The sequence below is a fragment of the Ochlerotatus camptorhynchus genome, unplaced genomic scaffold (assembly GCF_037179485.1).
Source record: "Ochlerotatus camptorhynchus isolate MF236.1 unplaced genomic scaffold, CSIRO-AGI_Acam_v1.1 ptg000141l, whole genome shotgun sequence".
Taxonomy (NCBI): domain Eukaryota; kingdom Metazoa; phylum Arthropoda; class Insecta; order Diptera; family Culicidae; genus Ochlerotatus; species Ochlerotatus camptorhynchus.
In genome coordinates, this window is record NW_027040631.1 from 509,895 (window position 1) to 529,971 (window position 20,077).

The following is a 20,077-nucleotide window of genomic DNA, read 5'->3' on the forward strand; positions in this document are numbered from 1 at the left end:
TTATTCTGCGAGTCACGTGACTCTCTGTCACCGGTGAGGTGACAATTGTCACCTCGTGTGAGGTGACTCTCCATGTAAATCAAATGGAGAGTCACCTCACACGAGGTGACTATTGTCACCTCACCAGTGAGAGAGAGTCACGTGCCTCGCAGAATAGGGGGGATTGTATCGATCCATAGATGTCATAACTGCCTTGATTTAAGCTTTAAGCGAATTAAGTTTGGTGTGAGGGGTTCTATTGGTATCCCGTTCGACGAAGCCCAATACAAAATAATCCAACGGATTGATATCGAGACTGCTTGGGGGCCAAATTTCTTCCTCCCAAAATTCTGAAATATTTTCCGCAAGCCATATCTGTGCTTTATTAGCAGTACGAGCAGGTGCTCCGTTTTATCACATTCTCAAGCCTTTTTTTATATTATACACTGTTCTTTCATACACATTTACCGACCGAATTATTTCTTTTATGCTTACTCCGGCGCGCAACAAAGCGACAACTGCTGACAGATTGCTCTCTTGTTTCGACATCTTTACGTTTACTCAACATTGTTTGTTTACATTTTACACCTAACAGTATAAGCTATCCAGTGCTGACAAATATATCTTAATCATGATGCACAAGCATGAGAAATTACTATTTGAAATTTACTGCAAAAATTTGTCACGCACCCTGTATGTCATTGACAGACACGTCCCGAAAAGAACTCACCACAAAGTGTCTCACCCTCCCTGGCAGACGAGAGAGCTACGTAGGTTGAAGTCAATCAAGAGAGCAGCATTGAGATGATTTACGAAGTATCGCACGCTTCCTCTGACACTACATTATGTGAGGCTGAATCACATGTACCAGCGAGTCAGTCGTGAATGCTTTTCAAGTTTCCAACGAGGCATCCAGCGCAAACTTAGGCTACACCCGAAATCCTTTTGGAACTACGTGAACGAGCAGCGCAGGGAATCCGGCCTCCCATCGTCTATGGAATTCAACGGATAAGTTGCTGCCACTGTTCAGGATATAAATATGCCACCTTTTTTCCGAAAAGTTTGCCAGTGAGACACTAACTGACGACCATATTAACCTGGCTGCCAGGAACGTTCCAGTAAACGATCAAACGCTGGGTGCAATTGATGTTAATGCAGAAATGATTTCTAAGGCCGCGACTCTGCTCAAGTCATCCTTCAATCCTGGACCTGATGGAGTTCCATGTGTATTTTTGAAGAGACATATTGCTAGCTTGTTAATTCCGCTTCTTCGCCTGTTCCGAATGTCTCTCTCAGGCAGGCATGGAAAATCATTTGCATTCATTTCGTGCATTCATTTACATTCATTTGCCTCTAACTTTTTTCTTTAACAGCATTCCGCATATTGATGTATAGAGCTTTTGTAGTTTTTGTTATAAGCTACAACTTTTGTTAACAAGTCAAATCCGTATCTCATATGCATGACGAAACAGAGCGAACAGAAGCCACTACTGTTTTTCAGTGAATGTATTTTACATTCACTGAAAAACAGTAACAAGTTCTGCCCGCTCTAGTTCGTGATGCATAAGAGATACAGATTTGAGTTATGAACAAAACTTGTAGCTAATAAGAAAACCTACAAAAGTTCTATACATCAATATGCGGAATGCTGCTAAAGAAAAAAGTTAGAGGCAAATGAATGTAAATTAATGTATGAAATGAATGCAAATGATTTTCCATGCCTGCTCTCAGGTGGCATATTTCCATCTTTAAGTGTCGTTAAGTGCCGTTTCGAAGCTATTCGAACTAGTGATTATGGAACCGTTGCTGTCCCATTGCAAGCAGTATTTGAGTGCTGATCAACATGGGTTTACCAACAATCAATACGAAACTAACGATTTTAAATTGGCTCACCACTTTAGTAGCCTATTGGTCCCAAGCAAACGATTAACGTACCCTATTCTAGTTGAAATTCTATTACTACACTATGTTTGTTTTGATTCGCTATGAAAGTTTGACAGATAACATCAGGGGTGTGTAGATTCATGCAGAACATGCAGGGGTGAGTGAAATAGCTTGGGACTGCTTGGGACCGTTGTTCTGGTACTGAGTGAGCCAAAAATAATAATGATTTTCTTCGGGACCCAGTGGTCTTAGAGTTACCTCTATGCTTCAACGACGTGCATCTGGTCGTCGAAGCTCCTCGGTTATCATATGCAGATGAACTCAAAATCTTCCTACGAATCTGTTCCATTGCTGTCTGTCACTTTCTTCAACGTCAACTGAATGTATTCGCTAGTTGGTGCAGGTTAAACAGAATGGTAGTGAACCCAGCCAAATGCTCCGCTATTACGTTCTCACGAAAACAACAACCGAGAATATTTAGCTATGACCTGCTTGGCTCGACAATCGGACGCGTGAATCAGGTGAAAGACTTGGGTGTGATCTTGGATTCGCAGCTTTCATTCAAGCAACACATTGCATATGTTGTTGATAAGGCGTCAAGAACTTTAGGGTTCATTTTTAGGATAGCTAAAAACTTCACTGATATCTACTGTCTAAAATCTCTCTATTGTTCGCTTGTTCGATCGACGCTTGAGTATTGTTCAGCGGTTTGGAACCCAAACTACAACAACGGTGCCGAGATAATTGAATCTGTTCAACGTCGCTTTCTTCGTTTTTCGTTGCGTAGATTGCCTTGGAATGATCCGTTTCGATTACCAAGTTACGAAAGCCGTTGTCAACTTATCGACCTAGAACTTCTCCGGACTAGAAGAGACACAAGCAGAGCCCTAACCGTGGCCTTCCGGAGATGAACTAGCCATAGGCTAAAAATCTCTTAATAAAAACTAAAAAAAAAAAACCGAACCGTGGCCGATATCCTACAAGGAAGGACAGATTGTGAGGCTATCCTGAGGCAAATTGACCTGAATGTTCAACCCCGACCGCTTCGTAATAACCTTATGCTAAGACTGCCTCTTCGTCGCACGAATTATGGAGCGTACGGTGCGATTTGCGGACTGCAGAGAACATTCAACAGAGTTGCAACTCGACAGTGAGCATGCATAAGGGCCTATACGCGATGATCGATTCTCTTCGTCGATTTTCTCTTTTGTTAATAACTCGCTAGATTTAACGTTTCTCGGTGCGTTTGCTGTTGCTTTCGATAGCCAATACAACCTGTTACTACTCTGCATTGAACAAATTCTAGAAAATTGTTTCGCCTAGCTGTAGCAATGCAAAGAGAAAATCGATGAAGAGAATCGATCATCGCGTATTCGCCCTTATGCATGCTCACTGTCGAACTGTTTTCGACTTTCATCTCTCCCGTGATGCGCTTCGTCGAAAGTTTTCTTCTGTTTTTCGCCGACAGGAGTTAAGATATTGACTATAAGATATACGTTGTTTAATGTTTTTTATGTTATGACCATGCTTGAATGTATTTTTTTACCATAGTTGATAAGGTTAAAATCATTGGGGCTTCATCCAGCCTGTTGATGTAAACAACAATAAACTTTGGACAGACCCCAAGGAATTTCCGTGTAAATCCGGAACCGTTAATCCGACGTGACCAACAAGTGTGACTTATGGAACTCTGATAATTTCTGGACTATTTGCAGGGTGCTTGGTTTAAATCGGTAAAAAATTGAGAAAACTAGAGCCGCGAAATGAACAACACAATTAATGACAGCAAAATAATCCGGGACGCTTAAGGTTAAAATGAATTCCGCAATTTTTGTGGTAGCATATCATTCGCGATTTTCGCGACACCAATTAATGTTACCGCGGTTTTCACGCCTGAAAGTTCAAATCCGCGGTAAATCCACAAAAATCGCAATATCCGCGCCGTGGAAGTTGTATCAAAGTTTTAAGCTTCAAAAGCAACGCACGGTTCCGGATGCTAATTTTGCCTTCGAGGCCCCGAAAAGATTGCCTGGTTTTCCAGCACCATCATTAGGGAACCGTTCGGATTCAATAACCCTACTAGTCGCCTAGTTAATTTTCAGCTTGTTTTTCTTTATTATTATTTTCTCAGTGATTTTGACCTATCGACTGTTTTTTTCTTTATAGCATCATCATATCAATAAATATGACATACAGAGATATAATAATAATCGTAATAGTTCATGCAATTTTCTGCTTTCTTGTTTTGTTTTATACAATTTGAAATAGCGCGTTTGGATTTTTTGTTGTTGTGATGTTTTTTGTTTGTTTACTTTCTGTTTTCTGCTACTTATTCGTCCAACTTCTTCGATTTCTAGTTTACTGTTGCAATTAATTTAAATAAATAATTTAAACTTCTTAATTTTAATCTTACAATTTCATTTAAAAGACGACTAAAAGACCATTTTTCTCAGTTGTGTGTAGAAGTTGTAATATTTTGTTTAATTTAATAGTTTTTGTTCCTTTACGCTTCCTATCGCCTAGCCTTTTTCTTCTTCTTCATTTATCTGAATTATAATAGCTTTACAATGTGATAAAACGTATAATTACAATATTTTAATATTATAATAACATAAAATTTGACTAGCTAGAAAGTTTTCACTTCTATTTTCTTATGTTTTATTCTTCTTGTTTTGTGTTACACATTTCCCGTTCCGTTTTTTTAGTATGCACGTAAATCGCAGCTGGCGCTTTCTGCGAGAAAGTTCGTTTTTCTTGTCAGCATGTTTTTTTTTTGTATGGACAGTGACAGCCAAGCTTTTGGCCATAGAAAATGGTTAATAGGAGAAAAAAAACACGAACATAACAAAGAAACAACTTTTGCTCTTATATTACACACGCATACATCAGACAAAAACCGAAATTCGTTTAGCGTCACTTGTTTTTCCGCTGCCTAAAGTCAGGTTGGGGTGGTGTGTTTTGTAAACAAAGCGCCCTTGACTGTCTTCCAGCAGACGTGAGAAGAAAAAAAAGTGAGGTTAGACTCGTCCAGGCATTCATCTGCTCCTCCGATAAGGGAATGGAAAGGGGACAAGAAGTTTGGGATACACCGATAACGAATCAACAACCACGAGAGGAATAATTCTAAGAGCTAAGTTCTCGATGGAAAGGGGCTTTTTACAAAGTCATTATCCGGTAATATGTTTTAATGTTTTTGTTCAGGTAACCTTCTTTTAGATATTTTTTTACAAGGTTCAAAAAACGAAACTTACAGAAAAGCAGCATGTGAAAACAGTGCATTTTGCGTTTAGTCCGGCTCGACGACCCTTACTCACTAGGAAAAAAGACAAAATATCCACTTCTTCTACTAGACTGCTACTAGTTCTCTACTACGACTACCTGGTTTTCTAATGGTACTACTAACAATTATAACAAAGACGGGAGGGGGCGGTCGTGTGGATGAGGACGAGGGGTAGCACAGCACGAAGTGAGGGTGGGTGAATTGGGCTGGCGGGATGCCATTTTGGGTGAATAATTTAAATAATCGAGAATATTTAATACAACTTCACAGATGATGGTTATGAGAGGAAATCAGTGCCCCGCGGTGAAAGTCTGGTTTGGCAACACTGCGCAAAACTTGGGCGTTATCGACGGGGGTTTTCAAAACATTTTCTTGGAAAAACTTCTCAGGTATTAAACATTTTTAAAACTTTTTAAATACATACATAAATGGCTGAGTTGAACTACCATTTTTTTTTTCGGAGCACAAATATCGCATAAATAGGGGGAGGAGGGGCATAGCGAACAGGTGGGGCATAGTGAGCATCCCGCAGTTTGACCCGGAATCTCTAGCTGCATGAAACAAATCAACTGGTAGTAGATTCAATATCATTATGATATTGAATCTTACCACCAATAAATTTCTTCCGAACGGCCGGAAGTTCAAGCTGGTGCACGGGATGCTCACTATGCCTCACCTGTTCACTATTCCCCTCTTACCCCTATAGCTCAAATCTTAAAGTTCGAGTCGACTCATTCTCGTCAAAAGAGCAGTTCCACGCCAAATGACGAATTGGAAAAGCTTGACCTTCTCCGATTTGCATGAAACTTTGCCCAATTGTTTGTTATGGGCAATGATTCACATTTATGCTAAAAATCGGCCAAGATTTTGAAGAGATTTTCAAAATGGCGTTCTTGAAATGTATCAAAAATGTCAACAACTTTGGCTCAGACGTCATTTCGATCAGAAAAGCCGTTTTTGTGCTACAATTTATGAAAAATTTCAAGGGCACCATTTTGAAAGTATTACTAGATTCAAAATGGCCGAATTTTAGCAAAAATGTGAATCATTGCCCACAACAAACGATTACGCAAAGTTTCATACAAATCGGAGAAGGTCGACTCAACAGTTCAACTTGTTTTCGCTATTTTGCATGGAACTGCTCAAAAGTGAGTTGACTTTTCCATGAAAATTTTACTCTGTCTAGGACTTCTGACGAAATTGAGTCAACTCGATTCAATGTTCCGGTGGTCACAATTCCAAGTCCTTAATTCAGATAACTTTCGTTCGACCTCAGACTTTCATCGCAGGGCTCTCTCCAAATTTGATGGAACAGAAAGGAGCTGAGGAAATATATGGGGAAAATCACAAACATCGAAATGCGGGGGATGGCGACGTGGGCGATGACGAGAAACAGGGGGGAAAGGGGGGTTGTAAAAATCACAGCATTTGAATCAACACAAATATTAATGTTTACATTAATCGTTATTACCTTATAAATGAACGATGCGTTTCCTCAGTAAAAATGAGAAAATAATGCGCTTGAACAATGAACGCAGCTCAGCTTCTCCGTGCAATCAAAACTACAAACGTTGCCGATGATAATCTCAATGAAAATGGGTGCTTTCATATTGTTATGTATGTATGTATGTATGTTCGTATGGGTGGCGCTGTGGTTGTGATTGGGTACTTGATACTGATTCTAGTATTGAGCATTTGTTTACCAATTCGGTCGGTGGGCACAAGTTCGACCCGGACAGACCGGATCAACCTTCCCCATCGGCGCTGATTTTCTGATTAGCTAATAATTTTCCGACTCTTCTTCGGAGCGCAGCAGCACACAACTACAAGTGTAGCCAGCAGTGTGTAGCCTCTTTGAACCATTGTGTGATCATTGTTTTTCTTCTTGATTTGTTTTAGTAGCTGTTGTTGCTTGTTTCGTCACAACCGAAGGAAGATGGCATTCATGCAATTTCGTTATTTATATTTTATACAATTTTGTTTGTCTATATGTGTACTATGTGTAGGTGTTTTGTTTGTATTTTAAATTTTCATCAACAGGCTGTTGCATTGATTTTAAGATATATATATATATTAATTATCTATAAAGATCCTATGACTTAAATTTTGGTATCAATAGTTTATCAATCTTTCTTCGTTTTCGTCGTTGCAATGCCGCTGCTGGCCTTTACTATAAACAGTTCTCCTCTCATCCTAATGTGTATGTTAACAAGCTACAAGCGAACGAGAATCTGAGATCTGATTTGTTATTCTTTGATATTAGTATATCGTTCTAGTTAGTTTTCCGCGTTTTCTCTTCTTTCCAGTGAACGTCGAGATGTAATTTAATTGCAGGGAATAGATGCCTAATTTTTTTTTAAAACAGTGCAAAATTTGGACACGACCAAGTATGAGGTCTTAAATTTCATAAAACAAACAAAAAACGAGAACGAAAACTTAACCGACAGTGACAATACAGTTTCAGTAATTTAGCTTCTGCTCTTAAGTACGGAGTTTGCTATAGAGTTAAATAAATAAACAAAACAAAAAAAGTCGGCGTTTAAAGTCCACCGCGCAGACAGACGAATAAAAGAAGCGACGTGAAAAGAGGTGGTTAGTTTCTGACTGTGTGTGTGCGAGAGAGAGAGAATATGTGTAATGCCTTCTACATGCTACCAAGTATTAAGGTGATCTATTTCCTGTTCTGAGACCAAGTTACTATGCTATGTTTAGTGTTTGTTTCAAATCTAAATCTGAACCATCTTGAATAGGTGAACCTTTGAAGCCCTAAACTACGCATCTGCATTAAATTTACTTAGGTAGGTATATCTGCCGGTTATCTTCTGCTGTCTAATATTTGTTTTATATCCCCCATCTCTCTCTCTGTATTTGACCACGGTGTCGGTAAAGATAAAAAGCGTATTATTCTTTCACTACTAACGATTCTTTTTTTCAAAGAAAACAACGAAAAAGACGAAACCCGCAAGCTCAAACCCGAAGGATCATGCGGTGCTTGCGGTCACGTTCACCTTCAACACTTTCTCAGCAGTAGATTCTTGAGTATCGGCTACGTCTCTTCGGTGTGCAGCTGGCCCACGAGAGTGGCCGCCGACAGAGCTTTACTACTACTTACCAGCGCTGAACTAGCGGTCGCACTACTACCTCCACCGCCTCCTCCACCACCGCCCCCACTGTTGCTGCTACCAATGCCACCGGTTGGACTGATCGGGGTCATTGGGAGCAGGTTTTCCGTTCCCGTTCCACCGGTGCCACCCATCAGGGTCAGCTTGGGGGATGTGGCCGGCGTCAGGATGCCCAGATTGTCATACTTTCCGTTGGGCGAACCGGCCAGCGACGACGATGAGGACGAAGAGGATGACGACGAGCTCGAGGAGGAGGATGCTGCAATGGGAGAAAATAGGAAACCTTGGTTAGATCTTGCGCCCATTCATGCACCACTGCCCAGTTAATACCATCTCAGAATTCAGTATTAACTGCAACCGCGCGATTGTCCAGACGGTACTGGGCGGTTCAGTGCGCCGAGTGTCTGCTCAGCGAGCAGAAGATCGTGGGTTCACTTGAAATAATTCGATAAATCGACAATAACGTTTACCAAACGTATTCTATCTTCATATGGGTCTACCCGATTTGGCATAATGCTATTTGACATAACAGCCGTTTTGGCATCAGTGATGGATCGTTCTTTGGGGCCATTTCCTTACTTTTTGTTATAGAATTCATATTGACAACTAACGAGGCACAAACAACCAAAGCAATAGATCACGGGGCAAATTGCAAATCTGCAATATTTTAGAAAAAAGGTTCTTACTCCAGTTTTCTCTCTCTAACCAAAGTCAAGATATTTCCAAATAAACCAGTTGTGTTCTGGAGTCTATTCAGTACAAGTACTTATAGCCTCTACGCTCTTATTGGGGATCTCTCTGGTTAGTCCCCGTTTGACACAATTTAGGCTCCCTATCTAACTGTCCATTTGGTGGACAGTCTCTCTTTGGGAACATGCATAAATGACGTAGCATTTGAGGGGGGAGGTGGGGGTTTCAGAATTTGTGACCAACCATGTATTGGATATAGCCAAATACGCTACGAGGGGGGGGGGGGAGGAGGGGTCTAAAATTGATCAAAAATATGCTACGTCATTTATGGATGCTCCCTTCTGGAGACTGTTTAAAATGACAGAATAGTCAGTCCGCCGGAAGTCCACCGCCGTCGAAGCCGATCTTCGTGAAGACGGATTTCCAGTACTATTCCGTTCCTACGACGTGAACCTACGGTTGAATCCAGCATATTCGGGAATCACCAAGAGTAACAGAAATAAGTGAGTAGCAGGAATAAGTGAGTAACAGACTTTCTATCACAGTTGGTTTGCTGGTTGGTTGTCTTTATTAAGGAGATTTTCAGCCAGACGCTAGCCCATCGTACAATAGATAGTTTAATGCTATTAAACTCCCTATCATAATTCAAAATTACCATCAGTGCACCAGTCTCCGCTCATGCCCCATATACCGCTCAATTTTGCAAAAAACAGCTATTTTTTCGGATCAATTGTACTCTGTTTATACATTTGTAAACATACGTAAACTTCAAAAACCCTAAATTTTCATTTGGTTTAATTACTTTTGCTGACGTACGTCTTATTGCTGAGAAAAAGTTTTTGGTCAGTTTCTTTATCGACGAAAATGTCAAACGTCACGCGATGTTATTGTTTTGGCTAGTATGTCGATGATTTCAATTTAAGTGAATAGTTCTTTGTTTACGTGATATTTCGGGCTAAAACTAGCACAGGTAGGTAGATTTGAGTGTCTTATTTATGATTAATACAAAGATTCATGACAACTAATGGGTTTTTACATATATCTGAGTCAAAATGTATTGAGCGGTTTTCAGGGCCGCTAAAAATTTATTGAGAACCAATTCACGCTCGCTATCCTTTCACTTTGTCTTGTTTAGGATGACTCCAACTGCAAAGAAGAAGGGATATTCCGCAAAGGCGATGGAAATGGCAGTAGACGCAGCAAAACGTGGGATGTCCATACGGCAAGCTGCTGCTCACTACGGTGTTCCGGCAGGAACTTAACGCGATAAACTACTACATAAATATTGTAAGAACAAACCCGGGCCGTCAACCATTTTGACATCGGATGAAGAAACCCGGATAGTGGATTGGATGACCCATGCCGCACGCTCTGGTTTCCCAATCACTGAAAAACACCTAAAACTGAGTGTAGCTCAGTTTGTGAAATTAACAAATAAAAATACCCCTTTCAAGAAAGGAATACCCGGCAAAAAATGGTTCAAGCTCTTCATGCAACGGCATAAACAAATTTCGCAACGGAAGCCGAGCATCCTTGCGAAATATCGAGCTACCGTGGCCGAACCACAAATCCGTCAGTGGTTTAAAGAAGTGCGTGATAATCTGAAAGAGGAGGGATTCGAATATTTACTGGACAACCCCAACCGGATCTTCAACCTTGACGAAACCGCGTTTGAATTAGTCGTGAGAAATCAGAAATGCTTGGCATCGAAGAACATCAGACACCTGCATTCTATCTACGCCAACAATGATAAAGAAAGTTACACCGCACTGTTTACTGCTAGCGCCGACGGCCACCTACTCCCCCCACTGGTGCTATTCCCCTACAAAAGCCGGCTCCCTGGAGAAATTTTTAAAAGTGCTCCACCAGGTTGGGGGATTGGAAAAACCGCGAGCGGGTGGATGACAAGTGATGCATTTTATGATTATCTTAAGAACATTTTTCAGCCGTGGCTCGAGAAAGAAAAAATACCACTTCCGGTCATCTTATTCGTAGATGGTCATAAAAGCCACACTTCTCTGATGAACGCTGAATTTTGTAACGACCATCAAATAATCCTAGTGGCACTTTTCCCAAACTCGACGCATCTGACTCAACCCCTTGACGTCAGTTTTTTTGGGCCTCTTAAAAAGCACTGGCATGAACAAGTGCTGAGTTTCCGCATACATAATGGTATGTCGCCAATTTCTAAACCTGAAATATGTCCTCTTATGATGCAAGCTTTACTCAATTTTACTAATAAAGAGTCAGTCGTTCGAAGTGGATTCATGCGGAGTGGAATTTATCCGTGGTGTCCCGATGCCGTTGATTATTCATCTTTACCATTAAGTGCCAATGTTGATGGGTCGTCTGGTACACCACCAGATTCCTCAGAAGTAAAACTAATAAGCCTACTGGAGAGCAGACTGACCGTACAACAGATTACCGAATTTCGAATCCAACAGAATTCGCTCCTATGGTAAGGAAACATAACTGATACTAACCTATTCTACTTCTGGAGGAATTTGAAAACCAGCTGCAGCGTCTTCAGCAGTGACAATCAGTCTTTGGAAGCACTTGAGTACAGCGATGGGAATCTTGTCCAACCCGTAGAAGCAAATCAACACAGGAGTAAGGTTTTCGATAGTGGCACCCAACCCATTCTTGTGGATGAACTAAGTGATGACGAAATTGTTTTTCGAGGATAGGCTAATGACGGTATGTTATTTAGATTAAACTTTTTTTAATTATATAGCTGAATGAACGATTGTTCTTCTATCCCACAGATTGTGATCCTAATATGGCCAACAAATACGCAACGCAGAAACAGTTGTTCGGTCAGTTACCATCTAATGATGATAGACTTTTAAAAATGTCAGAGCATCATGGTGATAGCGAAAAGGAAAATAATACGGATAACACAGCGGCATTTAATTTATCCTTCAACCACCCAAATCCTATTAAATCGGTGCAACGAAAGCGGGTAACATTGCGTCCACCTACTGTTGCCACTAGCAAAGAATTCGCCTTGTTTATGGATGCTAAAGTTAAGGAGAAGGAAAAGGTGGAACACGACAAACAGCAGAAACGAAGAGAACGAGAAATAAAAAAGGCAGAGAAAGAGAATAAGAAAAGAAAAATCAAAATTCGTCGACCAAAAGTTCAGACAGGAATGCAAACGTAAAGGATTAAACTGTATAATGAAAATTGGTATTATTAGTGTTACAGCAATGAAATAAAATGTTACAGAAACTCTAACTATTTATCCATCTAAAGAAAGAAAAGAAATGAAAATACCATCAATTAAAATTACCGGAAAATTGGATAAAAATTGAACGGTAATTGGAACACCTGATCTTGCCGTGAGCGGTAACTGGTGCAGGTAACAGTATTTTTATTTTTTATTTTTATCTACAGATTAAGATGTTTTTCTGATTTTTCTCGCATAGTATCTGGATTGAATTAACGAATAATACTAAAAACATTTAAAAACATATTAACGGTTTTTTTTGTGAATTTAGAAAACATAAAATTGGCTTAAATGAGCGGAAATTGGTTCATTAATGGTACCTGTGTTTTCACTGAAGGTGCACTCGAGAGCGGTCTCAAGTGTAAGTTCAGTGGAAACAGTGTGGCTCAACGTTGCGGTAATTTTTAATTTTGATAGAGAGATTAATAGCGCTAAACCAGTGGCGTCGCGTAACCTCACTTTTTACCTGTTCAACAACTTTGAAAACGTTATTTAGGGTCATGTTTACATTCAATTCAGTTTCAAAAGGCATGGGGTCTTCTAGTTTCACTGATTCGTATCCATTGCAACCAATATTGTTTTGTTTGTTTACGTTTTGGGAGTTGCTGAACAGGTAGATTGAGGTTAGGGCGACGCCACTGCGCTAAACTATCTATTTTAAGATGGGTTAACTGAAAATGCAGTTGGATTTAACCGAAGACAACAAATCAAGAAGACTGGCAACTCTTCCATTTTCTCATACGAACGCTCTGAGACAAGTACATCTGCCGCTCAAAGGTAAATGCTTCGAACGAATTTGATAGCAAAAATTACATCCTCAGAAGAAAGGTTTGTGTATTTGCTCATTTTTCTATGCGTTGCTTCCACCTTCACTCTAGCGCAGTGCTATTGTGTCTGTCGCATGGATTCTGGCAAAGTTGCCAGTCTTCTTGATATGATGTCTTCGATTTAACGTAAGCATTCTATATTAAAACGTAATGAAAAAGCCCCAAAAGAGCGATCCATCCCTGTTTGGCATAATAGTCGTTTTGCATAATACTTGAAAAATTGTAAGCGTAATAATAATAATAAAGCGTGGACTGTAACACTCGCTTTAACAACCTTTTTTGAAGAAAAAAAAATACAATTATTTTAAAAATCCGTACTTTGTGACATTTCAAATACATACAGTGCGACATTTGGGATTGATTCGATTATATTAAGAAACTGATTTTTAATATGGCAATTTTCTGGAACATACCATTTTTCGGAAAAAAAAACATTTTTCGATACATACCAAGCCCAATATTTTGATAAACAATGGAATATTTCACTATAGAAACGAATATTTCTTCATTTAAATACTTTTATAAATAAGAGAATGTTTCCATCTTTGAACATTTTAATCAGTGGCGTCGCGTAACCTCACTTTTTACCTGTTCAACCACTTTGAAATCGTTGTTTAGGGTCATTTTTACCTTCAAATCAGTTTCAAAAGGCATAGGGTCTTCTAGTTTCACTGATTTGTATCCATTGAAACCAATATTGTTTTGTTTGTTTACGTTTTGAGAGTTGTTGAACAGGTAGATTGAGGTTAGGGCGACACCACTGATTTTAATTAAAGTAATAAATGATAAATGAAACTCCGGTGAATTGCTCGTTCGGGGAAAATAAATGACGGTAAATGTATCATTTCGGGAATTGGCATTCCGGCAAAACATTGATATTCTATCCTCTTCAGAACTTTCTCTAACTAATAAAATATCGCACTAAAGTTTCATGTAGATATTAGTATAGCATTTCCTCCCAACTGAAGTGAAAATCGTAAATTTAACGTATGAAGTAACAAAACACTTTGAATATCTTATAAATAGTTTTGAGATGCCAAATAGAGGAAAAATTTACTGTTATTGTTGAACACTAATAAAATAACACTTTTTTACGGCATTGAAATGCACGGAATGGACTCACGAAAAAACATTACGTTTGAGCGGTGTAGGATTGGGCGATCTTGGATCGATCTTTGGAAGATCGATCTTTTTCATCACGATTTCCGATTTTTCGGATCGATTCCTTGTCCACGAAAAGATCGAAAAAATCGATCTCTTGTTTCGATCTTTTCGATCTTCAAAAAGCAATAGGTGTTAAATTTTGTAATTGTATTTACATTGAAAAAACGATTTACTATCACACCAGACTGCGAGGTAAATTGAAGGAACATAACGTCAACATCAGCATTGCTCCCTACAATGGCGTCACTATTTGCGTTTCCAATATTTATGAATTCAGCAAAATTTGAAGGTTTTCGCTACCTCTCTCCTGTGCTCATTGCTCTTTACCGTTACGATAACATTTAATGAAATAAAAGAATAATTGATAGAATTTCTTGGGATTCCAACGGAAACAAGCGTATACATAGTCCGAAAGTGAAGATAACAATAACAAACCAACATTTTTGGCTAGAGCACAAGTAAGGATAGCAAACTAAGCACTTGGGATTATGCAAGTGTCCGAGTTATGAACGTCTGAAAGGTCAATTGATATAAAAACCATAAGATCGATCTATCAAAGATCGATTCTTTGGTACCGATTTAATCAGTGGATCGATTCTAGAGCCAAATATAAGATCGACCCGTCAAGATCGATCTTTCTCTGAAGATCGCCCAATCCTAGAGCGGTGCCGTGTTTACTAAAAATGAACACATCAAGACCAATAATTGAAAAGGCCTCAACTCCATTTTGTCGTGAACCGAAGTCCGCCAACGCAAACCAACAAAATGAACAGGTAGGGGAAATTCTCCTCTACCCGCTTGTGTTTTAGGTTTGCGAATGTAGGTTTCGGTTTGCAAGAAAATGGCCTTACAAGGTTTGTTTACAAAATGGAGTTGAGGCCTTTTCAATTGTTGTTTTGACATGACGTAATGCTCGCGTAACTTTAGAAAAAGAAATATCAACTTTTATAAACAACTTGTTAAGTCCTTTTTGCACGAACCGAAGTACGCCCATGCCAACCAACAGCACCATCGGCTATGGACATTCTCCCCTTCCCGCTGGTGGTCATGGTTTGCGTGGACGTTCTTCGGTTTGCACGAACAGGGCTTAAAAAGCAGTTTATAAAAGTTGTAAAGGCCTTTTTCTAAAGTTACGCGAGCATTACGTCATGTGTTCATTTTTAGTAACCACGGCACCGCTCAAACGTAATGTTTTTTTCGTGAGTTCATTCCGTGCATTGATCAATTATGCCAAACGACTGTTATGTCATACGACTATTATGCCAAAAGGGGTTTAGTAGCTCCTTCCGTGTTTTCCGACCATTTTAACCATTTTTGGCTTTAATTATTTGTTTTGTTTTACTTCTGCGTGAAGTTAACGATTTACATAGTTGAAGATGCTAATTTCAAATAATAGCCTAAAGTGGTGCGGACCAAACAGACTGTGCTTTCGAATGTGTCCCGCATATTCGATCCACTTGGCCTATTAGAACCAGTTGTAGTTCAGGCAAAGATCTTCATCCAAGACCTGTGGAGGAAGCAATGTGGATGGGATGAATCACTGAACGAGAACCTTTAGGAGCAATGGCGGGAGTACAAGCGGAATTTAGCAGGTCTGGACACATTGACGATTTCTCGTTGGGTTAGATACAGCAAGAATGCGCAGTTGTTGAACTTCATGGATTCTGCGATGCATCAAACAAGGCCTACGGAGCAGGGCTTGAAGAGGGAACGCATTCTGCCTGTGACTGCATGAACTTGTACATTTTCCGCATTCATCATTCGCAGTGATCGGCATTCACTGAACCTGATGAAAAAACAGTCGCACTGAATGGGATCTAAAAACAGTCAGATTTCCTTTCTACGCTGCATTGTGCTTTGTGCAGTTGCTTTGCAGATGCCGATTTTTAAATTCATTCCTTCTGCTTTGGTCAAGTGGATCGCCAACTGCGGGAGCTGTAAATTCAGACGGATTACCTATCGGCTACCGCACGGAAGCATTTCGCACACACATTATTTTCCTTTCCAGTGTGAAATAGCAGCGCTTGGAATATATACGTATGATACGATTCATCTCGATGATATCTTTTTTTATATATCGGCAGTCATATTAAGCGGGTTAAGCGTTGGAAAACAGCGATCCGCGACGCGGATTTCGCGTAAATGAAGGACTCCCGCACGATTAGGCAAACAATTAAACTTGTCAAATACCACACAATATGAGTATTTTTGGAACCGGTGTGACATGTAGATGCAGGAAATGGAAGTTTGACGCCATTTTGGAATCCAAGATGGCGACCTATGTTTGCTATAAAACTGTGAAAACTCGTCAAACATTATGCAATATGGGTATTTCCGGAACTGGTGCGGAATGTAGATGCCAGAAATGTATGTTCGACGCCATTTTGGAATTCAAGATGGTGACTTCCGATATTCTAGAATACTATGAATACTGGATAAATACCATACAATATGGATATTTCCGGAACCGGTGCGGGATTTAGATGCCAGAAATGGGTGTTTGACGCCATTTTGGAACCAAGATGGCGACTTCAGGTATGCTAGAATACTATAAATACTCGTCAAAAACCTTACAATATGGATATTTCCGGAACCGGTGTGGAATGTAGATACCAGAAATGGATGTTCGATGCCATTTTGAAATCCAAGATGGTGACCTCCGATATGCTAGAACACTATGAATACTCGTCAAATACCAAACAATATGGATATTTTTGGAACCGGTGCAGAATGTAGATGCCAGAAATGGATCTTCGACGCCATTTTGGAATACAAGATAACGACTTCCGATGTACTAGAACACTATGAATCTGCAAATACCATACAACATGGATATTTCCGGAAACAGCGTAACTTGTAGAAGTCGGAAATGGATGTTTGATACCATTTTAGAACTCAAGAAATCTATTAAAATATTAATATTTACGGAGCTAACGTGACTAAACTCGTCAAATGTCATACGATGATGATATATAAGAACTCGACATGACATTAATAAGTCAAAAAATATACAAACATCTAGTCTTCTTCTTCTTCGCATTTCAAGCTTATTGCTTATCGCATATTAGCTTATTTCGTGCTCTCAACTTAGTGTTCTAGATGCACTTCCACAGTTATTAATTGAGCGCTTCCGATGCCTGTACCATTTTTGCAGTAGTATAATTGTGTGGCAAGTCCAATCATACTCTATGCCCAGGAAAGTCGAGAAATTTTCCAACCCGAATAATTCCTAGACCAGACCGAGAATCGAACCCAGCCATTTCCAGCATGATCTTGCTTTGTAGCTGCTCCTTATCGACTGAGCTAAGGGAGGCCCCAAACATCTACTCTACTACTTGTTGAACTCAAATAATAGAAGTAATGGAAGGGTGATGATTTAATGAACTTCAAGCATAGAAATAAAAAAACCTAAGTAGAGTAGACTTAGGTTTTTATGTCTCTGCTTGTTAAAAAATGATTGCACGTTGCCTTGAAGTTCATTAAATCATCACCATTCCATTACTTCTATTATTTGAGTTGGTTGGTTTATTTTGATAGTGAGCAAATCTTCTAGGGTGTTTTCACCCAAGGATGTGCGCTGATCTAAAATCGTTAACGCCAGAGCACTGAAAGCACGTTCCACTGATACTTGCATCGATGGAACGGCCTAAATTACAGCAGCTGCTTCAAAGAGATCCTTTTGCATGATTTTCTTCTGTACCCAGTACTCCCAAACGTTGACATGGTGTGGTTGTCGCAATCCAACATCCAACACACTTAACTGTTCTGGAAGCGTTTTGTTTGGGATACATTTCGGGTCTCCGCTTGAACCTGCTAGACAGCCTCCAAACATGTCCGCTAAAAAACTGTCCAGTGCAAGGTCTGAAACCCGTGCGAATGTATTTATGATGAATTTCTAAAAGGTAGAAGTTAATAGGTTGACAATTTAATAAAAATAAAATTTATTAAACAATCCTATATCCAGAACAACATGTGAAAAGGGCATACAAGCTTTTTGTAAACAAACCTTCTTATGCCCTTTTCTCGCCACCAATATGACACCAACGCAAACCTTTAACATCACCGAGTAGGGGACACTTTCCCCTTCCCGATGATATTGCTGGTTTGCGTGGGCGACCCTCGGTTGGTGAGAAAAGGGCCTACAAAGGTTTGTTTACAAAAAGCTTGTATGCCCTTTTCACATGTTGTTCTGGATATGAAAAGGCACTATACACGGTAATCAAAACAAACTCTCTTATGACTATAAAGTACGCTCTTTCTTTGGAAAATGGGACTACCCAATAAAGGAGTATACTGTTTTTACTCTCTTTTGCGTAAATCTAATGTACGTCAGAATCTGCATACTTTTTACACCACATAGTAAACTTAAAAATGCGTAGTTTTGACACCCCGAACAAAGTATAAATGCGTAATTTATACTCCCACATGCATTGTTTAATGCATAGTAATACCTTCAATAAAACAAATTTTGTATTTCAAGTTCGTTTTAAATATTGAATAAAAATGCACAAGAATTTTAAGGGTAATATTTACTTATTTATTTAATTAAATGGAATAAATCCTTTCTAGATTTTATTCGCATCAATCGTCTCACGCATTTTATTACAAAGTTTGTTAACTGAGAGTCGTGAACTGCTCATTTTTACTTTATAGCTAAGTATTTCAACTAATTCAGCCAGCTTTATCAATGTAGCTGGTACCTTGTAGTTAAATACAATGAAATTTTTTACAAATGTTTCTACTGCTTGGACTGATCTAGTACCCAAGGAAAAAATTAGGCCCTCAATGAACATCATGTAGACGTTTCCCTGGTTAACAATGTGGGGAGGCACCGGCGCATTATGCAGAACTGCGTACGCCGAAAGGGATTCCTATTGATAAAAAGATAACGATATGAATTTTTCAAAATAGCAAAATATTAAAAACACTTACAACAATCCATCGAATCAGCGGGGCTGCCAACTCCTCCTCGACTCCCAATGGCATCACGTTTGGCGGTTTTCTAACGCCTTTTCTGGACAGTTGTCCCATGATTCAAAGCCATCCGCGGACATGATCTACATTTAGATGAAAATTTCATTTAACACGTAATGGTTACTCGATGTCCTTTTTTATTTGGTTGACAATAAAAGTAAATGCGTTAATTACCTGCCAGTGTCGTGAATACGTCCTGTTGCAAAGCTTTTGACAATTCCTCCATTTTCCGCTGACCCACCGCTGACACTTTTACAAAAGTAATCCGGGACCGGGAACTGAATTAAAACGCTGCTTTTCCAATGAACGCTGTTTTGAAAATGGCGGCACGTCGCGGCATAAATTTTCTTTTCTCAGCGGGGACTACTTTTTACACATTTTTGTTCGTCGTTGACATACTCGAAAATGCATAAAAAGTACTCTTCATTTGTAACTAAAATCTAAACATTTTTTGACGTATAAACCGTATTCTCGAAAATGTGTAAAACATAGTCATAAAAGGAGTATTCTAGAATTACCGTGTAGATTCATTCAAATACTCTCATTCTGATAAACAAAAATCATATTGATTCTTGAATGTTGTTATTCACAAACCAAACATTGTTCTTTCAAACCAACATATTATTTTTTAGCATCTAACACACCAACCACTTTGCTCGATGAATGCCGTTCATTGACTGTTTTTCGGACATTCCCAACCCAAAACGAAAAAAGGAACCTGAATGAAATCAAAATGGGAATGAAACCAGAGCGAAAGGGAGCGACTGTACGGGAGAGGATTTTGAAGAAGAGAAAGTGGGAATGCTTTTTGGTATCTATTCGCTTTACTGTGCATCGGTATGTATGAATGCAAAGCGTAGTGTGGGGGTATTGAATGGTATACAAAGTACCGCACATAAGGGAGTGGTGAAATTGAATTCATACTGCT

At 39.4% G+C, this 20,077-nt stretch overlaps 1 protein-coding gene and 1 pseudogene across 1 annotated transcript in view; one reads left to right on the top strand and one right to left on the bottom strand.

Moving 5' to 3' along the window:
- Nucleotides 1–5,831: 5,831 nt before the first annotated feature.
- Nucleotides 5,832–20,077, bottom strand: part of LOC135700743 (uncharacterized protein DDB_G0271670-like) — a 37,907-nt gene continuing 23,661 nt past the window's right edge. The window contains exon 7 of the mRNA XM_065221372.1: nt 5,832–8,524. Coding sequence (XP_065077444.1) covers nt 8,190–8,524 — 335 coding nt within the window. The 3' untranslated portion in view covers nt 5,832–8,189. The remainder of the gene's footprint in view (nt 8,525–20,077) is intronic.
- On the top strand, nt 9,977–11,417 carry LOC135700704 (uncharacterized; annotated as a pseudogene).